This window comes from Branchiostoma floridae, chromosome 9 (assembly GCF_000003815.2).
Source record: "Branchiostoma floridae strain S238N-H82 chromosome 9, Bfl_VNyyK, whole genome shotgun sequence".
NCBI classification, from domain to species: domain Eukaryota; kingdom Metazoa; phylum Chordata; class Leptocardii; order Amphioxiformes; family Branchiostomatidae; genus Branchiostoma; species Branchiostoma floridae.
In genome coordinates, this window is record NC_049987.1 from 7,593,080 (window position 1) to 7,613,520 (window position 20,441).

At 42.1% G+C, this 20,441-nt stretch overlaps 1 protein-coding gene and 1 non-coding gene across 2 annotated transcripts; one reads left to right on the plus strand and one right to left on the minus strand.

Annotated features, from left to right (window-relative positions):
- Window positions 1-231: 231 nt before the first annotated feature.
- On the minus strand, window positions 232-19,626 carry LOC118423117 (protein ripply-like). The gene is made up of 5 exons (XM_035831118.1): window positions 19,353-19,626; window positions 3,213-3,327; window positions 2,731-2,818; window positions 1,119-1,204; window positions 232-844 (listed from the first exon to the last, which is right to left on the minus strand). Exons 1-5 carry the CDS (start codon window positions 19,540-19,542, stop codon window positions 643-645), a joined length of 681 nt encoding a protein of 226 aa, XP_035687011.1. The 5' UTR covers window positions 19,543-19,626; the 3' UTR covers window positions 232-642.
- Trnaq-cug lies at window positions 11,204-11,275 on the plus strand. The gene has a single exon. It is a non-coding gene; the product is annotated as a tRNA-Gln (tRNA).
- Window positions 19,627-20,441: the final 815 nt, after the last annotated feature.

Sequence of the window (20,441 nt, forward strand, 5' to 3'; positions counted from 1 at the left end):
GTTATCCATCCTTTCGGCAAATTTCTACTATTTTTCCGACGACCTGTGAAGTCTGGTAGAGACAACATTTTCCTATCCAGAGAAGTAATGTTACATACACAGTACTGTAGCTCACTAGACTGCAGTTCAGCAAGACTTGCCCAGATATTCCCTGTGCCCCCATCCCAATCCACACTCGTGTTAGGACGTACTCAGTCACACATTTAAACTAAAAACCACAAACTCGTCATTGATTCCATTCATATAGATTTATTTTCAGATTGTCATGTATGAATAAACGTAGTAGGAATAATATTAAGAGTATCATATATTATTTGTTGATAATGATTTGAGGAATGATAAAACAGAAATGAACTTGTGCAGAAACAAAAGTGAAAACAACGCAATAACATAACAATAGCATTTAAAATAGCGAATATATCTCAAGTATAAAAATAAAACTCTTTTCATAATCTGTTATTGTACAAATATTTACAATATTTACAGTCATAAAATTTGGCAAGACGTTACGACATAGCGGATGGTGTGAGACTTCACGACTGGTATAGTCTGTTCACAGGTATTTGACAAAAATTGGCGACAAACACAAATGCCTAACAGATTGGTGTAGTCGTACAGAAGTGTCCGTGTTTCTGGATGACTCTAGTTGAGGGTTGGCGCCTTTCCCTTGAGGGGCTTCTCGTCAGCGTCGGAGTCGTCCTCGTAGTCGGACTCGAAGTCGCTGTCGTCGCTCTCGGCGGGGTCCTGGTCGACGATGCAGATGGTGGCCTGGACGGGGAAGGCGTCCAGGAGCTGCTTGCCGTACTGGTACATGTAGTCGTACACGGGCTTGGACCAGTGCAGCCTGGGGAGTGAAGGACGAGATTGATAAGTAAAATGAAACCAACAACAGTGATCATTAGACTACATACTGGAACAACACTTTTAGCATCTTGAACGTAACGATACTTTTTTTTTCTTTGTAAGTACCAGGGTAATACATAACCAGTGATTTATAAGTAAGAAACGTGCAGCTAAGCTTTTTGGGTTGAAGTGTCAAAAACATTGGTATTGACTGTATGTGAAGTTCGCAGTCATTCGATATTAGCGAGAAGAAATTAATATGACACAAAACTTACTTGACAGGGTGCTGGAAGGCTGTGGGGCCAGGTTCGGGACCACGCGTATCAGAGCCGTTGTTGGTGGAGGAAGGACGGGCATATGGCTGCAGAAAATAAAAGTAGAGGTATGATAAGTATAATTCTATACAAAAAGAAAAATGATATCACAGAAAATCATAGATACAACAATGTCCCGTTACTGCACTGGAAAGCTGCTTGCATGTTGCGATTGGAGCAAGGTGCTGCTATGAGTGGTTTGGACCAAGACGCTACTTTTGGTAGGCCAAGGTGAAGAAGTTCAAGAACAATATTCGCACGGGATTCAAAACTTTGACCCTGAATCGTTAAAATTCATGTTTCTTTGAGAACATGTGAACCTTACTGAAGTATGTGAAATACATGCAGCAACCGTCCACATGGCGACGACTATGTTGTTAACATAATTTAGTCTCATTAACTGTTCAATACACATTATGAACACGAGAAGTCAAGAGTATTTGTATACGTCTGACACTTTCTTTGTAGTATTAAAGAAAGGCGGCCAATTAGAAAGATTATGCCCAATTGTTTTGGAGAAAATGAAGCCATACTTATTAATTAGAGGGCAGGAGAGGCTTAGACCGGAGGTGTGAACTTGTTAAAAACTTTCGGATAAGACCCACTCCAAAGGCTATTGAGGCTGAAGGGATTTGGGTCTAATCTTTTGTCTTGTCATTATTTGTTGCACGTCTGCTAATCAAGGCCATACGATTTGTGTTCCTCGGACCTCACAAGCCACACTATCTTTTGCTCAAACCAAACCATGATTTCCTGAATGATAACAGAAATGAACTTGGAAAAGGGCTGTTTTTTCTTTAAATTTTGACATGCGAAGTTCAAACTATTATGAAAGAGTGTTATCGAAAGGAAGTGGTGCCATGTGTTGTGGCCTTGGCCACAGTTCATGAATATGCGCGAAACCCGTGAAAGTAGAGAACATGTGATTTTGGCGTGTTCTTTCAATGTTTCTAGCTTTAGGAACAACGAACCATCTTGCAAGGTTTTCGGTCTACGAAAAGAAAACGCACTTTAGGGAGGAAGGAAGAACAACGCGTTGGATGCCGTCTACGTCCTGTCGGTGTGCTTCAGTAGTCGGAAACTGTCTGCCCGGCCCGGCACGAGAGTTTACTCCAACCGGCGTTTGAAGACGAGCGCCCGGGACCATAAAACGTTTTCGGCTCGTCTCTGAACCCGTCATAAAAGTCTTTATCTGAAGCCCTAAATGGGGAATTGAGTGAGTCCAGGCGACAAATTAGCCCACGAGTCGTGCCTTCGCTGAGTGTATCAAAGTGTGGCGGCGTGCTTCAGTTTTCACTCCTACGGCTCTTAGCCGACTTTGATCAACAGTTTAGTTTAGCGCCAAAGTATCGAATATGGGCGGAGGAAAGTTCCGTTTGATGTACAATTTGTTCGGAAGAAACGAGAAAACTCTGGTTTGCAGGGGGCATTCGGAACAGTACCGTACAAAAATCATGCAAAGACATTCCAGTGCAGAATCGGGAGTCAGTAGCATTGGCGCTAGATCTACAGGCGACTGTCTTGAAGCCTTGAAGACTACTGGCTGGTAACAGAATTTAAGATTTGTGCCTACCTTGTTCCGTCTCTCCCTGATGGCGTTGCGTCTCAAGATGTCGCGTTCTGTGACGATCCACGGGCGCCAGACTGGGGCCTGGACGGGCCTGGAGTCGGGAGGGAGAAATACGATTTAGAACTTGATCACAACCCCTGATGGAAATATTATTACTTCAAGAAACCAGAGCCAAATGGTTGACCGTTGGGCCAAGTCATGGACACGGGTCATATCAGTTGCCTCGCACAGGCAAGAAAGAACTGCTCTGTTTTGATCTGGGGTTATCATATGCCTATTTCAATTACAATTGTATAGATTTTGTGCGATTCTTACTGTATGGAATGATAAGGGCACACTAGCTAACATTGACGCCGTATCTGTTGGGACACAGAAACCGTACCATATTGAACGATATCGCTGTACTGAGAGCAACTCTAAACTTAAAAGCAGCTCAAATGGGATAAATGGAAAATGAGATGAGTTCAAAAGACATGTCTACTTACATTCCCGAAACCTTTGTCCTCTGCTTGTGGCAGTTGCACTGGTGCGCTGAGCACAGGGCGGCAGAGTTGAACGTGAATCCGGTAGACTCCATAGTCACAGTGAAGTAAGACGTTCCTGTAGAGTACAGTAGAGATGGTAGGATGAGCTCGGCGGAGACTGACTGCTTGTAGGACCGCTAGAGGAAAAGTGATACTCCCTCAGCTCCGGCGACGCTATTTGTACCCGAGCTAGCCACGGGCGGCCCTCCCCTCGGCCATGCATACATTTTCACTGATCTGCCTTTTCGCAGGAAGTTGACGATTCCCCGTGTTTTGTTTTCGCGCAGAAATCCCATTAACTCCACAAAGGCGCCCTGCCGTGTAGGGTGTCATCCGTGCTTTAGTTTTGGCACCGAATCATCATTAGCCCCATTGTGCTAAGTTGGGATAGTCGCATAGGCTTGAATGAAAAGGGGCTGCATAATTTTAAGGAGAAGAATCAAATGAACCTCCCATTTTTCACTTTTATGGACTCCCGTTTTCAGAAACAAGTTCAAAACGCGAGTTGAACTTCACCGTGGGAAAGTCCAGGTTTTGGTGTCGCGTTTCCAGATGGGCGATTTCCTATCAGCGTTTGGCCAGGATTCGAACCATCTGGGAAGTTTGTTATTCCATCTGGGACGAATTTCGTATTCCTGGGGTTAAATGCTCAGGGGGCTCGCGAGGAGGCACCCCCCCTCCCATCGCCTCGTGAATTGGTCATGACGTCGTGCCTAGCTGTACTACAATTAAATTTGGCTGTTTTAGCACGTATGCACCATTCTCGTGAGAGAGTGCGAACAGGGATGGCGGGGTAGTGCGACTTTCCTTCACTCCCAGTCAGCCACACCAATGAAAAATTGACACAGCTACAATAATCAAAATATGGAAGGAAAGAAAAACAAAAATACTGCTACTGCCAAAGAAAAACATCCCTGCACACATGGGACTTGTGGGAGTATAAAGTGATTAACTTCAAACGCACAAAGTTTATGAAAAAGCTGCCCCTATCAAAAGAAAGTTGTCACAAAAGATGCCGTGAGCTCAATTAACCTCTTTTATGATCTTTTATAGCAGACACTCTACTGGTCCTCTATGTAAGAATGGATCGACTTTGTTATTCTTACTTGGAGTTTATTTATCTAAGAAAATAAAGAAACAGATCATGCCAAATTGTAAACACAGAAGATACTAAAAACCCACACATGCGTTTCTGCAGATAGCTGACCAAACAAACTTGTATACTCGAAAGTCGGAAGAAAACAAATTTCATAAACATTCAAAGGAAAAGCATGGAAATATTGTCTTTGAAAACCAAGTGCATCACCAAGTGTTTTATTTTTCACAAAATTTCTATCAGGTTCAAGTCATACGAGTCCAACATAGTTTTGCATTACTTTTACCGTTCAGATTTGCTGTTGAAACCCACAGTTTCATTCTCCGCGTTTACAAAATGTGACGTTACTGGAGGTAGGCGTACGCGAAGGGGGCATGCGTTTTGCCAAGCACCTCATAATACTCCGCTAATGTTGTGGTAATGATGTGAAATGGGGGGCGAGAAGAAATTTTGCATGAAAACCAGACGTTTCCCCTGACGACCCGTCCCTCAGCGGGGATACGGGCAAAATCGCCACCAAACCCGAGAAAAGGGTGGGAACGCACTTGGATGAGAAATTCCACCACTCACCGATAATGAACTGGGCGCACACGGACTGATACTGGGGCGCGCGCGGAGTGGCTAGGAAGTGTGCCAGCCGAGTTTATTGTCACTTTTATATAATCATCAACACATTCCCTTTGATATAAAGCTGAAAAATCTTGATACTTTACATACTCTTCCAATTCCATTAGGAAAAGGCCGTTAGAAAAGTTGATGGGAAAATGAGTTTAGTGATAAATTTGCCAAATGTAGCAACTTTACGTGATTTTTGCCATGGCACTAGTGAATAGACACACGGATGGCACAACATATGTCTTCAAAAACGTCTTGCTTAAACGCCCATAATCTTTATTATTAACCGTCAAGAATCCTTGATGATAATGCATCATTTTCCTAGCATTATCATTCTCTTATTGTTGAAATTTTAAAAACGGCCTGTTTCTCCTCCCATCTATGTGAAAAGCCGTTATATCCGAAGAAGTTTGCAGGTATTGAGTTACAAACTCCCAAACACCCGGTTATAGAAACAAGTTCAATCCTTGATCCTTTACAAAAATCCGTTTATGGTGATTTTTTGTGTTTTTGTACAGAATATATCCGAGAAGAAACCACACGTATCGTTTCCGGGCAAACAGAAAATATGAATATTCACGTCATGTCATACGGAGGAAAGTGCAAACACTAGTATTTGAGTTGATTCTACAAGACAAAAGGGAAGACAAGAACCCATGGTCGTATTACCGGATTATACTGTATGATCCTGTGTGTGTGTGTGTGTGTGTGTGTGTGTGTGTGTGTGTGTGTGTGTGAACTGTGAGTTGTTCGTCCGTGAACTGTTAGCACTGAGACAAACGGGCAAAATGGTTGAGCAAATGTTGGGAGATATGCGTTACCTCCTGGAAAAGAATGAGAACTGTCATATCATAGCATAACTATCATATCATAGTTCCAGTATAAAACTCCGGTCATAAGTTTTTGCTTTTGCGGTGTGTCAAGTCCTTGCGTTCCTAAACTTTGAAGTCATAAACGACACCTTTGAAAAACAACGGTAAGAACGGTAAGATGATCATACGAACGTTAAAACAAGGGACATGGGACATATGTTCAGAACTCGTAAAGGATTTCTTGCCATCTGTGAAGCTTTCAAGATCTTTCAATTAATCCAAAGTGAGCAGCTAGAATAACAAGGTCAGCCCGTTCCCATGCTGCGTCCGTAAGGCGCTCCCCTCACACCGAGTTACGACTTCTCGAGCCGGTGCGATGAACGTATGCCCCTTCGTATGGCTTAATTTCATTAGATCTCGTTACGAGCTCCGTCCGTAGCTGATGCGAAATGTGCTTCTTTGTACGTATAACGTAGAACAATCGCCTTTGTTTATATGACGATGCTTTTCAATTTGAAGTAGCTCGATGAACGTATGCCCCTTCGTATGGCTTAATTTCATTAGATCTCGTTACGAGCTCCGTCTGTAGCAACACGAAATGTGCTTCTTTGTACGTATAACGTAGAACAATCGCCTTTGTTTATATGACGATGCTTTTGAACTTGAAATAGCTCGGCAGACGGCGGCCTGGTGTGAACCCGCCAGTACTTGTGTAGTGCGGCTGGGCCATGTTGTAAAACTTCAAGTTCTGAAACTCTAACGCATACTGGTTTCCTTAGAGGTTCAAGCGCAATCTTGTTACACATTTTGCCGCATGATTCGTACTGCATGATTCGTTGTCAATAAAAAAAGGAAATGATTGAAACAAACAAAAAGTGTTTATATCGAAGTCACTTTCGGGCCGGTTTATGAGGACACGCAATGTGCACGCCTACCGGACCGCTGATGACTTCGCAACCCTGCGCCCATCTCATGGATCCGCCACCCTTCACACGTACGTACGAGCTTTGGCCGGACAGACGAACAAAAGCACAGTGGAACGTTTCCTGTGACCTTGTGGCTTCATCTACAAAATGAAATACGTACGCAACCATTAAACAGCTGAACGAACGCATCTGGCACGGTATATTTGATATTTCATATTTCGGCTCACTACGTTGAAATAAAAATGCCTACCGATTGGCACATGGCCATTACGAGATATCTGTTTGTTTTTTGTTTTCTTGCACAAGTTCTCAAGTCCGTGTGATACAGGCATGGCTGATACGGCAGCACTTCATTAGTCCAGGCAGTTTGCACCTAAGTACAAATTGAGGGGTGACGTGTGACTGAGGTAGCTAAATCCCGATCCCTGCTAACGCCACGGATCTGCAGTGAAGATAGAGTCATGTTTTTCTTGTGACTTTTCGTCTGCTCCAAGGAAACAATACACACGTATATACACACACAGATACACATACTCTAGTACACATGCACGGGTATGAATATATGTATCCTATTGTCACCTGACGAGTACCCGAAGAAACGTCGAGTTTTCAAATGACCGTACAAAGTGGTCGACGGCATGTTTCAAACATGCTGAAACGTGTTTTTGGCTCATTAGGCTTCTTACTGCCTGAGCCGACTTACTTTTTTCCCTCTCTTCTCTTTCTACATTTCTTTCTTTCTGTCTTCATACTTTTGTTTTGACTTTAATATGACAGACTGAAGACTGAGAAGCACTTTTAGATAAAGATACGGTGAACGGGCATGTCTAAACTTTAATTGATGTCAAAACGTAGAACTGGTTTCAACATTAATTGGTGGCCTAAACTATGATTTCAAAAGTACAATCTACTTCCAAGTTTGCCACAAGGTGCACGCCTCCCGAACCGCTGATCACCTCCCATCCAGCGAGCCCCTCGCACGGCGCCGCGAGCCCGGCCCACTTTTCAGGGTTACACTCGTCTGCAAGTTCGCTGTTGTCTTCCAAAATACAGACAGACACACCTGGCAAAAACTCCCACGCTTCGTATTTGTCCGAGTCTAATACAAGTCCACTTCATAAAAGTTGAACGTCGTTCTAAGTATTATTAAACTTTAAAGGACTGCGTCACATTTTCTAAAGTTTATGCCAGTAAATATGCACAGGCATGCTGTTGAATTATTTTTGGTTCGTTTTGTGCTTTTGTTGTCTTCTATATGTTGTACTTTTCGTTCCCCAAAACTGCCCGTCCGGGCCTCTAGATGGAAATGTGACGTTAGCCTAAACTAGGATGTATATTTTTGTGCGCATGGAGAAGTGTTTTATGATCTTTTAGGTTACACCGTGTTTATAGAGGTGCGTGAAGCTGAATGATACAAAAACTGTAAATCTACGATATATAAAGTAGCACAGAGTTCAAGTGCGTCAAGCCCAAACAATCCGGGAAAAGTGTTTAACAGAATTTTAGCCGCGGAGCCCACTTTCGGTCACGAAATGTGCTAAATAGGCGCACGCAGTTTTGCTGATCATTTTTGCGCCTCAGTACAACATCTCGAGTCCGTGTGAGATGCGCATGTCTGCTACGGTCTGATTCTATTACGACTTCCAGCGCGTGGGATTGTTTTCACCCATAATCATTTCGCAGCAAAGGTCAAATTGAGGAAGTTCAACGGTGGACAAGGTGTTCTTTGTCTTGAGTTTGTTTCCCTGAAACCTTGACCTTTGTCTTGTGTTTAAAACTCAACGATGTTCTCAGATACAGGCAAAAAGATGCATGTAAAGGCGAATTACCTAGCGAAATACTGTGTAACCAATAACGGACTGACCTATTGGAGCTAACTCTGACGATGTTCCGCACACGTACATGTATATAAAGTTCTAATGGGAAATGTATAGTCATATTAGGTCATGTGATTTTATCTTGCCCTTGGAATACACACTCCAGGTACACATCGCTGCCAGTTACATTTCTCAACGTGCATCACTTAAGTAGTCGCAAGAGATGTTCACATTGCTACATATACAGGGCTATCGCTACTTTTATCTTTACCTGACTTCCCCTTTGCAAAGTTTCATCACAATACTTTATTTGGTTTAGATAGGATAGTTCAACTCTCTCTTTGGAAAGAGGTTTGTGACATTTGTTTTAAATCTTGGCTGTATGTGTGGCCTCTGAAGATGTTTATTTTCGTAAGAGATAGGAACTTATGAATATTCACTGTTTGTGAATGTGTACGATTAGGAATCCGAGGGTGGCTTAGCATAGCGGGAACATGTGAAGGACTTAGGCTGGATTTCTGTTGCGTTTTTTCTTACATTCTACTTGACTTGTTATCATTCCGATACTCGTATCTACACAAAGGCAAATTAATCACAGTCAGTTTTGTTTAGATCTGTAGAGCGTTTCAGTGTAACAATCACCAGAATGAACTAATTTGGGTCGAGGGGCCCTGATGGCTTGCCTCCCACTCACCGCCTTTCTTTGAACAGTTTTATTGTATTTTCCTTTAGCGCAAATCAAAACTCATTTAAACTCAATTCAATTCAATTTTAGCCAGAAAACAACCGTGCTGGCATTTTTACTTACGACTTTTAAAGACGATGGATATGTGTTCCGAAGATCATATCTCATATATTTTATTCATGACTGATTCACACCGTTCTGCTATTGACTCCTCGGACGATGGCGTTAGCTCACACATACTCACAAACTGGTACGGGCCATTATAGGGAGTGAGGCCGAGCTGTGCTCAGAAAATGTGTAAATAGTGTAACTTATAAGGCTTACAGCACTAGGCGTAGTTGTTCAATCATAAGTCATTGAAATAATAAAATTAATATCCTACTTGTAGCTTGCATTATAATGATCGATCATAGAATTAGAAGGCCATAGAAGCAGGTGCTTTTGTATTTTGCAGACAACTCTTCACTCTTATAGCAAGGAGTTTAAAAATGACCTCCTTGCTTATAGTTACAGAACATCTAAGTTTAACTTTGGTAACTAGTACCATGTTCAATGTCAGCAAAACGTTACACAAGTATAGGCAAAATAAAAGCGCTCCTATATTAGACATCGGGTACAGGCTTTCGCCTAGTATTCGGCAGTAATAAACTCCAACTCAAAGCGCGTGTCTCATTTTGTTTATTACTGAGGAAGTTGATTCACATGAATATGTCAAAGCCTCCTGGGCTCATTTTCGTTCCCACTCAAATTTGATTACGACCCTGCCAAGTGGTTTGGACAGTTGTTGTTGTGATGCTGTTTTCCAGATACATATGGCGATACGAGCGCGATGCCTGCTGGGATGGGTAATTGGTGGGTCATCAAATCTGGAGGCCTGGCGGGACGGAGATAGGATCATCTGTCTGTGTCAGGCGCGCATTCCACAGATGGTTCTGCACCACACTCAACTAGATATATTTATCAATCTTCAAATAGTTTAATTGGACCAGACGTCCATATTAACATCAGCGAATATGAAATGTTGAAGTTCAGCTAGTGGTCGGGGGTTCATGACATTAGTTAATTTGACTATATTAGTAACTTCAGAATCTATTGCGAAAACACTAATGCAATAGGGTTGTGTTTTAGTTTGTGCGTGTTTTATAACTTTTATTTTAGTCTCGAGAAGCTGTGAATGACTCCTTTGGGTATTTGGAAAAAGGGTTAGGAAAACTAAACGAAGGTGAAATTCCACAATGCTAACTATTACGGTACAATAGATCTTCCAGTTTTGCTACTACATTGTAGTACTGGAGTATCTCCTTTTCTGGTTTTCCAGTGCGTCTCAGGAGTCAAGACTCTTAAACCAAGCCACTGGCATATAATGTGTAAAGGCACTATGGTCCTTTTTTTCGCAAAATGAAGTCATATTATAAAGGTGGATCTTACTAGGATGTTCAAGGTGTATAAGAGGCGTTTTGTCTGGTAATTGACACCCATTTGAAAAGGGTTGGGAAATGGAGATGAGGGTGTGTACCATTGAAATAGCTGCATCACGCCTTGACCTAAACTTTTTTGGATGTTTAAAGTGTTTCCAGGGCCTATACAGACCAACTGAGTTTAGCCGGGACGCCAGAACGTTTCCAGAGCCTAACGTTACATGGGACAACTGAGCTCTGCACGATAGACATGATAGAGTTATTTCTAATAGGAAACATCACATTATTATTGAGATCAGGCTGGGGGTCTGGAATTCAGGCTACGACTAACAGACTACTAGTATAAACTACACACGCTTTTGGGAAACCGACTCATAACACTTCTTATACATGTACATAACCTTCTTGTTGAATTAAACAAGCAGCTAACACTGCGAAATCCATATCCTCCAATATTTTTCACCGGCAAACTTCACTTCCGCATATGCACCTGGCCTAAAGTTACACGCTGACCTTTGACATCTTGCTGTGTTCTCATTGGCTACTCTTCATAAGCTAGCGGTTGAGCTCCATCGTCACGAAAGGTTCTATGGTGTAATGGTTAGCACTCTGGACTCTGAATCCAGCGATCCGAGTTCAAATCTCGGTAGAACCTAGAGTCCTTTTTGCTCTTTTAAATTTCTCCTATTATTAATGAAAATGAGTAAAGAGTGTCTCTTTCATTATGAAATACATTTTTTTTACGTTTTAAACTGAATCAGCTGCCATGGCGACTTTGTACAATCTGGTCGCGTTTACTATGAATGTAACGCTTCGTGTTTTAGTGACATCTAGCGATTAGGTCTAAAACTGCAGACAATGTTGCACCGTTCCACTTCCAGTGTGTTGCTCTGTGTCGTTGGGTTTAGGATTTGCATTTCGTACGTGACACGGTGTAAAGTAACATTTCGCTTCATTGCAAGGGCGGTTGGCATACACAGACAGAACTATTCGTATCATTCTCTGTGGCAAAAAATGGATTCAATCTTGGATGTGTAAGTCCAATACAGAAAGGATTCAGAAAGAAGTAATAAAGCCCTAATACAATTCCTGCCTCTCGTACAATGTCACCATGTACATGTATACGCACGTAAATAGTTTTTGATTCGAACAGCAACTTTTCATCTTACATCTAAGTCTGTGACTCAGCTGAGACATAATACACTCAAACGGTTACTGTTGATACATGTTATATACCTCCACAAGCACTAGTTTACTACCTCCGGCTTTGGATGCGTTTGCAACTTTGTGTGCTCGCACATGTAAATCCAATGGCTCATTACATTAATATTGGAAACCTAAACACTCTAAAATGCTACTACTAAAACGCGTTAAAAACGAGTTCATATAGGCGAAATAACAGATTAGTGTTACATTTAATTTGGCCTGCCGTTCCAATATTCCTGTCGCCAGGTGGCGCTTTAGCACAGGTAGGCTCTTCTTAGGTCAGCTAGAGTCTAGAGTACTAGTAACACAGGTGGAAGAACAGACGGTGTTGTATAAACGAAACCATCACAACTATTGTAATCGCATCAGAATTATTCACGCCATTTAGCTGTAATACTCCTTTCCCCCTCGTGTCTATCAACAGTGCACCACTTGAATAAGTATTGAGGCGTGTACAAAAGCGCGCAAATTTTGCCTTGATTTGCAGGACGCGTGCGGGACGCGTGGTCCTACGGACTAGAAGTGGTCCCAAACGTCCACTTGTGCTCAGCTTTTCCGCTACAACAGGCAATCTAAATGTCATCTCCGTCCTACACACGGACGTGCTCGGCGAGCCGGCCGCTTATTTCTGACCCAATGGATCCTGAAGGGGGTTGGAGCTCCGGGTCCACTTGTGTCAGCTTATCACTGGTTATGTCGTCCAACCCGAGTCTAAACTGTTCGCCAAACGTGCTCGGGAGAACAACTACCCCGGTCTAGACTGCCAGGTCCCCTTTAATCCACTTCTGTAAGTTTATCTGTTGTTGTAACAAAATTTCCTGCGAGTCATCGTCAGAACGTGACCGCTGGAAGATTCCAGCCAGCGTGGGAGCCGCGCGGACAAAGCCGTAACAGGGACAAGTCTGTACTACACAGTAGAACTTCGACAGGAATGTGCCTCAAAATAGACATTCTTGTTTTATTCTTCATCACATGTTTGTTTCACCTGCTTATTTACTAAATCAATGTTTATAAAAATATTCTTCGGCCACCCAGCGGGAGTCAAAATTCAGTATAAATATGATGTAGTTTTTCTTCTCAGTATGAAGCGTCCGTGTAAGTCGGCCATATCGAAATTGAATGTGATTATTTTAGAGCGTTTAAACGATTCTCTTAAAGCTGCATTTTCATATCAATAAAAGCGCCAATGAATATCTGATTAAACGATGCTCACATTATCTTGAGCCTAGTGAACAACTACAAAGGCGTTTGATCATGTTTGGATAAATCCACTTGACGCACGTTTTGATCGCTTCGCGCACACGACCACGTGCACGTATGTGTGCACAGCTTTTCACGAACAATGGTATAAACAGAGACAAGCCGTAAACTATTGAATAAAAATCTGTTCAAGTGTGTTTGAGAGTACTCATCGTGTGAATGGAGTGTCTACCTCGCACCTGCTATCTTTAGATGTGTCAAGCGGCTTGCTGTGATTTGTTTTCCTCAAAGACAAAATATTTGGCAGAAACCATGCTCAGCAGTACATTTGCAAGGCCATAATTTTGTTTCTTAAAATTAAAGGTACAATTTGAAAATGATCTTGCAGGTGATGCACTTCTGCTAAATTTCGGTAGGCGACGCTGTAGGTTGCGGGCGTGTCTTGGCGCAACATGCAAGTCCACAGCAGCTTTCCTGAAGTGCTTTGTTCCGTTGTGCGTTGAAATATTACAGTAGGGAAATCAAAAGAGTATAGAAGTCGTAGCCCCGTTCTTTTTTTTCGTCATTTATTGCAAAGTCATCTACTGTGGTACGCTCATCGGTGTAATAAGCTGTATTTTTTGTTCCTTTGACTCCGCATCGATTTTTGTCAAAAGGTTCAGTGCTCCCGATCGCTAAAGTTCGCAAGTTAATGATGACACTGGAGCTAATAAACTACTTTTGACATTCAACAGTTTCTAGACATGCGAGCGTCTAGAACAAATGCAAATGAAGACATTTTCTCAGAAATAATTGAGTAATCATTGCTCACGCAAAGCTGGCGAAAGCTCCGACGTGGATATTTGTCATTTTGCCTCACGCTTTTCCACATTTCCTCTTCCAAACGTGTTACACGAAATTGTTACACGATGTATTACAATATGCTAGGGACCGCCTCATGGATTTTCTGAGTGCATGAAATGTGCAATAATCTGGTCACCTAGATGCAGACAGTGGTACTTCATTACTGATAAAACGTTATGTAATTTTGGGGGGACATGTCACGATTTCTCGGTCAAGAAACCTTTCAAACAACCAGGAAAGAAAGTGCGAATTTCAATTGTCGCATAGATAGTGACAAAGCGCTGTTTTCGATTGTCCCACGTCCTAGGGCTTGCATTGTTGCCTTCCATCGAGAAAGTTCGGAGTAAGCCATTGGGAATGTTGTAAACGAATAAACAGAAACCGACATTTCATCTAACCATTGTTTCATGTCTTACCGTATCGGGGTCAAGGCCAGAAGTCATTCAACACGATGCAAATCGAATCAGCAAGGAGCTAAAATCCCGATTTTGTAATGTATAATGAATAGATACATAAGTGGTTGAATGAATACAAATGCCCGGCAAACCGAGGGTCCGTGCGCGTGTATACGTTTGGAGCAATTAAGCGTTTCCGTTCGCAGTCTTGCTGGGGAGATTTTCCCGGGAACTGATTAGAGCTGGTGTCTCAGGAGAGCGGCTTATCAACTATGATACAGGGCAACATAGGTCTTATGGTGTACCCCAACTCTACTAGGGCAGAAACATCGCTGCGATCGCACGGCGACCTGAAATGTGTGACAGATCGTTCAACCATGGATATAAAATCTAATTGATAAAAGATGACTTTAGGCTTGGCGACTTTTGTTGTCCTTCTACATACAGCCTACTTTTACAATTTGCATGATTTGACAAGTTTGACAGGTTTTATTCAAAATGCATAGGCTTGCTGCAATTTGCAGGATGTCCAGTTGGAATCATCCTGAATTGTTCTGAACATCACAACTAGTAGCTCCACTGTAATTACAATAAAAACAATACTAGGGCACCGATTCATATGAAAAGTAACATTTTTTTCGTATATGAAATCAAGTGTTACAAAAATCCAATTTATGTCACAGATAGGTTGCAATCGTTGTCAGTGGAATGGGGGCAGTCCGGAGACGGTCGTAAATAGAGTACAATCGTTCGCAAATATCCACGAATATTTCGTGTACGATACGTAAAAAATTCTCGGACAAAATGAGCAAGTTTACAATGGCAATCCACTCATTGTGACGTTATACATGATAATGACAATGAAGTTTATTGCCTTTTTATAATCAACATGCCCTAAATGTATTAAGTTAGAAACCCAGAGAAGGATAAGATGCTCTGCTGCATCTATATCTACAATTTACATGTTTCCTCTAACAATACAACAAAATAGACCACCGGAGTTCCATTTCTAGATGGTTCATCGCCTATGAAACGTTATCATCGAATTTACTCTCCTTTGTACGAAACGCGGCATTAAGAAACGTGTTCAGAGAATATCTAGTTTGACAATCACAAATACATAAGGAAATCGAAATAGACATGCAAGAGGCAAAGGAATTTAGTTGGACTGCACAGTGACAAGTTAGTTCATATACGTGACAAACAAACGACCTGCGGGGCGACTTGAAGCAAAATCATTAGTCAGAAATAAGAACTACACTCATTTGATTGGGCTAAATGTTCAAGGCATAAAACAAGGCAAAGCAGCAGTAAAGGAAGTAAGTTGTCTGTCGTATTTACTTTGATACAGCCATTAGGCGCATCAAAGTATTTCCAAATGAGATATGTTGCTGACGTTTCGGCGCTAAGTTCTTAAGCGTTCATAAACATTGTGTATTACTACGAACAGTCTTCATATAAATCCTATCATGGATTTCCTGATAGTATGGACAACCTCGAAGGCAGTGTCTTCACTGTATATCGTTCTGGATTCTATATTGCCAACAAAAATCATGAGTACTATGGCGGACAAAAACACCACTAGCCGCTTAGTAAACTGTGTGGGTGTGAATCATCAAACAGGACATTTTGAAGACTGAAGTCAAAACGTTAAGGTTGATATTCACCTACAGAAGCACCTACGTCTCGTGAAATAGTCTCTACCTGACTCTGGCTTGGCCGAATAGTAATAGGGGATCCGGACTTTGGCCAAGTATGGAATAAAAGTCTAGTATACGTAGGAGTTACTGTATGGCCTAGGAGTGAACTTCCCGGCCGACGAATAGCCGTATAGCCGGACTGCAAGAGACTGAAATCCCATGGCAACTTATTTGTCCCTAGTTGGTCAAATTCGTTTCTTTTTCATCCACCTAATAACACGTCTGCTCCTAGACTATCGTGAGACGTCCCGGAGAAACACGGTTAGAATAACTGTGCAGCTCTACGTGATGACGATGAACCACAGATAACCTGCCGACTCCATCAGGAGACGTTTGATGATGAACTTTGTCCGCCTGTCCTCCTACTGCTTAATACAATCCTCACGCGGTTCTTTCATATCGTGACTATAGCTGCCTCAAAGTGCGCTTTAAAGTGGTGATACAATTATCCTGAGGTATCGACAATCTAATGAGTTTTTGGAGCATACGTGACGTCATGTGTCCAGACCTTGAAGATAGAGCAGAATGACACATATTTTACTGATTAACACGGACGAAGCCTTTCACAAATTGTGGCAATGTTCTTTTTCAAATATTTCTATCCATTCATGTAGACTGTAAGAAAGTCATATCTAATCTAGTCATTGCGAATTCTGTTTGTGCTGTGCTAGGTTGACTTTATTTAGGCCTGGCGCTTCTTTCTTCACATGACTGAAGATGTGTCTCAACGTCTGTAATAAAGTGATTATTAAATGACCCTTAAGGAATGAAGAATCGAATCGACAATATGCTCGATTCTTATCCAACATCAAAAATATAACATAAAGATCATTCTACAGATATTTCTATCCCTTGATGATACTACTTACGGAAGAAAACAGCTGCAGCCTCACTAAACGTTACATACAGGCAGAACGTGACCACACCGGGATATTGGTGATAGAAAATTGCATAGTCGTTTGAGTTTTAAGATCAAGATGGCAGAAAGTTTGTAGACTTTGAAATTGTAGGTGTCACAAATTTGCTGTGACAGTTGGGTTTATGTCCCCGTTGAGGTTTGATGGCCATCATTCGGAAATGAAGCTACTTTTACAGTGATAAACACAGTCGTATGTCGCACTAACTAGGCAAATTGGCCTGTTTTGTAGCATTTTGATCGCATACGCGCGAAGACAAATTCTGATATATTTGCAAAGATTCTTCGTTTGTATTAAAAGCACCAGAAGGGAGCTTAGCGGCAGCCGTTCACTTTGTATGAACTTTATAACGATTCAGCGACATGTGTTCTTATTTACGATTTATTTGGATGATCACCACCATAATTTCCTGTCATAGAAAACGCCAGTTTTATAATCACAAGACAAGACAATGTATCGTTTCGCACTGCACATTACAATTTATCAAACCGAGTAATCGAATTATGCATCCAGACATTGAAAGGTATTATATAACACGTATGTACAAGCCCTCGGTGTTGCTGTAACTGACGTTTTTCTATAACGATCATCGTCGTTTCTTTCTCCCCATTCCGCGCGCATTTGGTCAGCTACAGATAGCGCCCTGTTTATCACCAACATTTAATCCTCTCAATCTGTTGGCGCCGCGAAGGTCGGTCTGAATTTTACGGTTCGGGTGTTTAACCGGCCATTAATTAACATACAATGGTATTTGATGTGACAGTAAGGTAATAAAAGTTAATAAGATAATCCTTCAAATCAGCACAGAGAGAGGCGAGGCGCAGCATGTTCCATTTCACGGGCCATTATGCTCGGATTACATTTGTCGTATTAGTCATTGTAAAAGGTAGAAATTCTATTCTTGTTGGGAGAAAAACGAGGGAGCCAAGCGTTCTCCGGGGGTTCGAACGGCGCTGCACACCCGTACATAAATCTACCTGGCGGTGTCGGTGTCAACTAGAACGGTTAGGGACGTGTACCGCCATACCAGGTGTCACAGTCGTGTCAAATGGCCATTCAGAACCCGTCCCTTCGCAGAGGAGCTGTGCAGACTGCAAACTGCGCACCATATCACGTAGCGTATTATTTGCTGGCAATACCAATAAGTAAATCCCCCTCAATATAACATTCCTGGACACTGTAATACGCCACAGGAATGATTACTTTTTCTGGCGGTTTATATAAACGGAAAACAAGGTCATAAACACAAGGACGCTGCCCATCTGGTGTGAGTGGTGTATTTGTGAAAATTCACGACGTCTCTAATTTCTGAGGAAGATATCCCAAATTGTAGGTAGTGTTTTTGAGGATTACCATGTCGCTAGATTGTTAAGGCGATGTCTTAACAGTTGTCAATGGCAGGACGTATAATTTGTTTAACAGATTAAAACAGTAGTAGGAGCACTGTTGGGACCTGCCATTAACAAACAATACTTAACAATGGAAAGGCATTGAAAATAGTGGCTACATGATAACGACGAAAACGTTTACAAGATGTGCAGTTTAAGTTTCGGAAATGAACTTTAAATCACGAAAATTGGCCTTGCCATAATTATGTTAAAGACCCTTAGCCAAAGTTATTGTTCGTTAAGACTCCAGCGGCTATTAAGATACCATAGCCCATCCAAACAGACTCATTATACTACAGACCAGTTGATGTACAAGTTTTATATGCACCTGTTTTGAACTTTGCAGACGTAACGAACGATCACAATTTGAATCTTAATGACGTTTAAACCGTTCTGGAATTCTGATTCGAGGTTACCGCAAGCGTTTAAAAACTCTCAGGCTGCCATCAATTCCATGTATCCAAACACACGTACTGACAAGTCTTTGTACCTTCAACCGTTCTAAGGTAGCTAACTTAAGACTCTAAATGTAACATCTTATCCCCGAGGTTAGAACGTGTGGTGATGATGACCTCTATTAGGAGTACGAAGGCCGCAGGTGTCGCCGGCTTCCGTCCGGGGCTCTAGTGGCTGACAAGACAAACACGCCCTGCACCTGTTCAAGCTAACCAACTTTACACAGTGAGCAATTGGAATATAGGCAATGCGGGCAGGTATGCCTGTAGTGACAACAAAGTCTATAAAAACAGGGTCGGGTCTTCCTCTCTCGGACAGTCAAACAAACCGAGTGAGCCACAACACTTCGCCTTAGATTCTGATATCAGAAACTACAAATCTAGTTTCTTGATAACTTCTGACTCTGTGCAAATGGATTAAGTAGAAAATAAAAAAAGAATAACACAGTAGCGTTTCCCCCTGGGACTTGGAATGTAAATCCGCACACGCGAATGTGAAACTTTTAAGCTGATAGCTTTCCTGTGGTTGTTACCGTGACGGAGTCTTCAGTCAAAAGCCACAACTAAAGAAAGACGGAAAGATAGTCGGCATTTTTCACTCCACGAGCGGTTACATCTTGAAACTCACCTGGTACGGTTGTATCGGCTTGTAGTAGGCTTGTATTTCCAGACTGTGCAGGTGGAGCGAAGTTTGTGGAAGCGTCAGGTGGGCTGTGTGTGAGGTAACCTCTCGGTGGGTTTGCGCCGGGAGCAGAACACGGACTGTGGTGGGGGCAATGGCGTGTACGAAAATGATAGCAATTCCCTGCTAGCCACATTTATATATCGGGTAGTTTGTGCTTGTTTTGTGAGGCCGGTAAGTACGGTTTTACCCCTGTCTCCGCGAAACCAAATATTTGGGCTCGGAATACAACGGGCTGACATGGCGGGGTTAGACTGGCAAATCCTCGGCAGATCCATGTAGAAGAATGGGCGGCGTCTACTCGCGTGGGGCCCGCGCAGCGGGACGGTATTTGGCCAAGGGATCGGCCTCGGCGATGACTTCACCCTTAGTAAATTCAAAATTGGCAATTAGAAGTAGAACATCAACAGAGGAAACAAGAAAATTTAGAAATAATTACAGTAACAAACCAACAGTTTTGTCTCTCTTTGTAAACCGTTTCTTTTACTGAATTCTATCTTTATCTGCCATAATATCTCCGTCTAATAAATCGTTTAAATAGACAACACAGATAAGAGTGATACACGTTGTTATTGTGGAGAAGTGACCCATGGTTTTGGAGGTTGAAGCAGGATTAATGGAAGTTCTTGACCATTGTTTCCCCACGCCCAAAAGCAACAAATTTGCCGGACAGGCCGCGACCCCATGCTGACCAGTATATACTTTGTTGGGATCAGTTGGAATGGTCAAACAAGGTTTTACTAAGCCACATAAATTGGCAGGTTCCCTCGAGAAACTCGGAACAATTCTTTTTGTGCATGACTGATTCGTACTTTCTGTGATCATCACAGGATGTACGGAGATATATTCGAAAACACGCCGTCCTCTTCGTGATAATAAACACCACAGAATAAAAGGCTCTTAGCAGAATACTGAATAGAACAGCCCACCTGGAATTCCTGTTACGAGTAGACTTGATTAATATAGAAGAAAAAAAAAAACAGTCGACCCAACTCAAGATAGAAAATTCAATTACGAGTCTTTAAATAAGTCTTT

Excerpts from the sequence above, each read along its gene's own strand:
- LOC118423117 (XM_035831118.1), bottom strand. The coding sequence starts at position 19,542 with ATGTGGCTAGCAGGGAATTGCTATCATTTTCGTACACGCCATTGCCCC. Across the intron at positions 2,819-3,212 it reads AGGACAAAGGTTTCGGGAAT|GCCCGTCCAGGCCCCAGTCT; the intron begins GTAAGTAGACAT and ends TCCCGACTCCAG. Across the intron at positions 845-1,118 it reads GCCTTCCAGCACCCTGTCAA|GCTGCACTGGTCCAAGCCCG; the intron begins GTAAGTTTTGTG and ends TTCACTCCCCAG.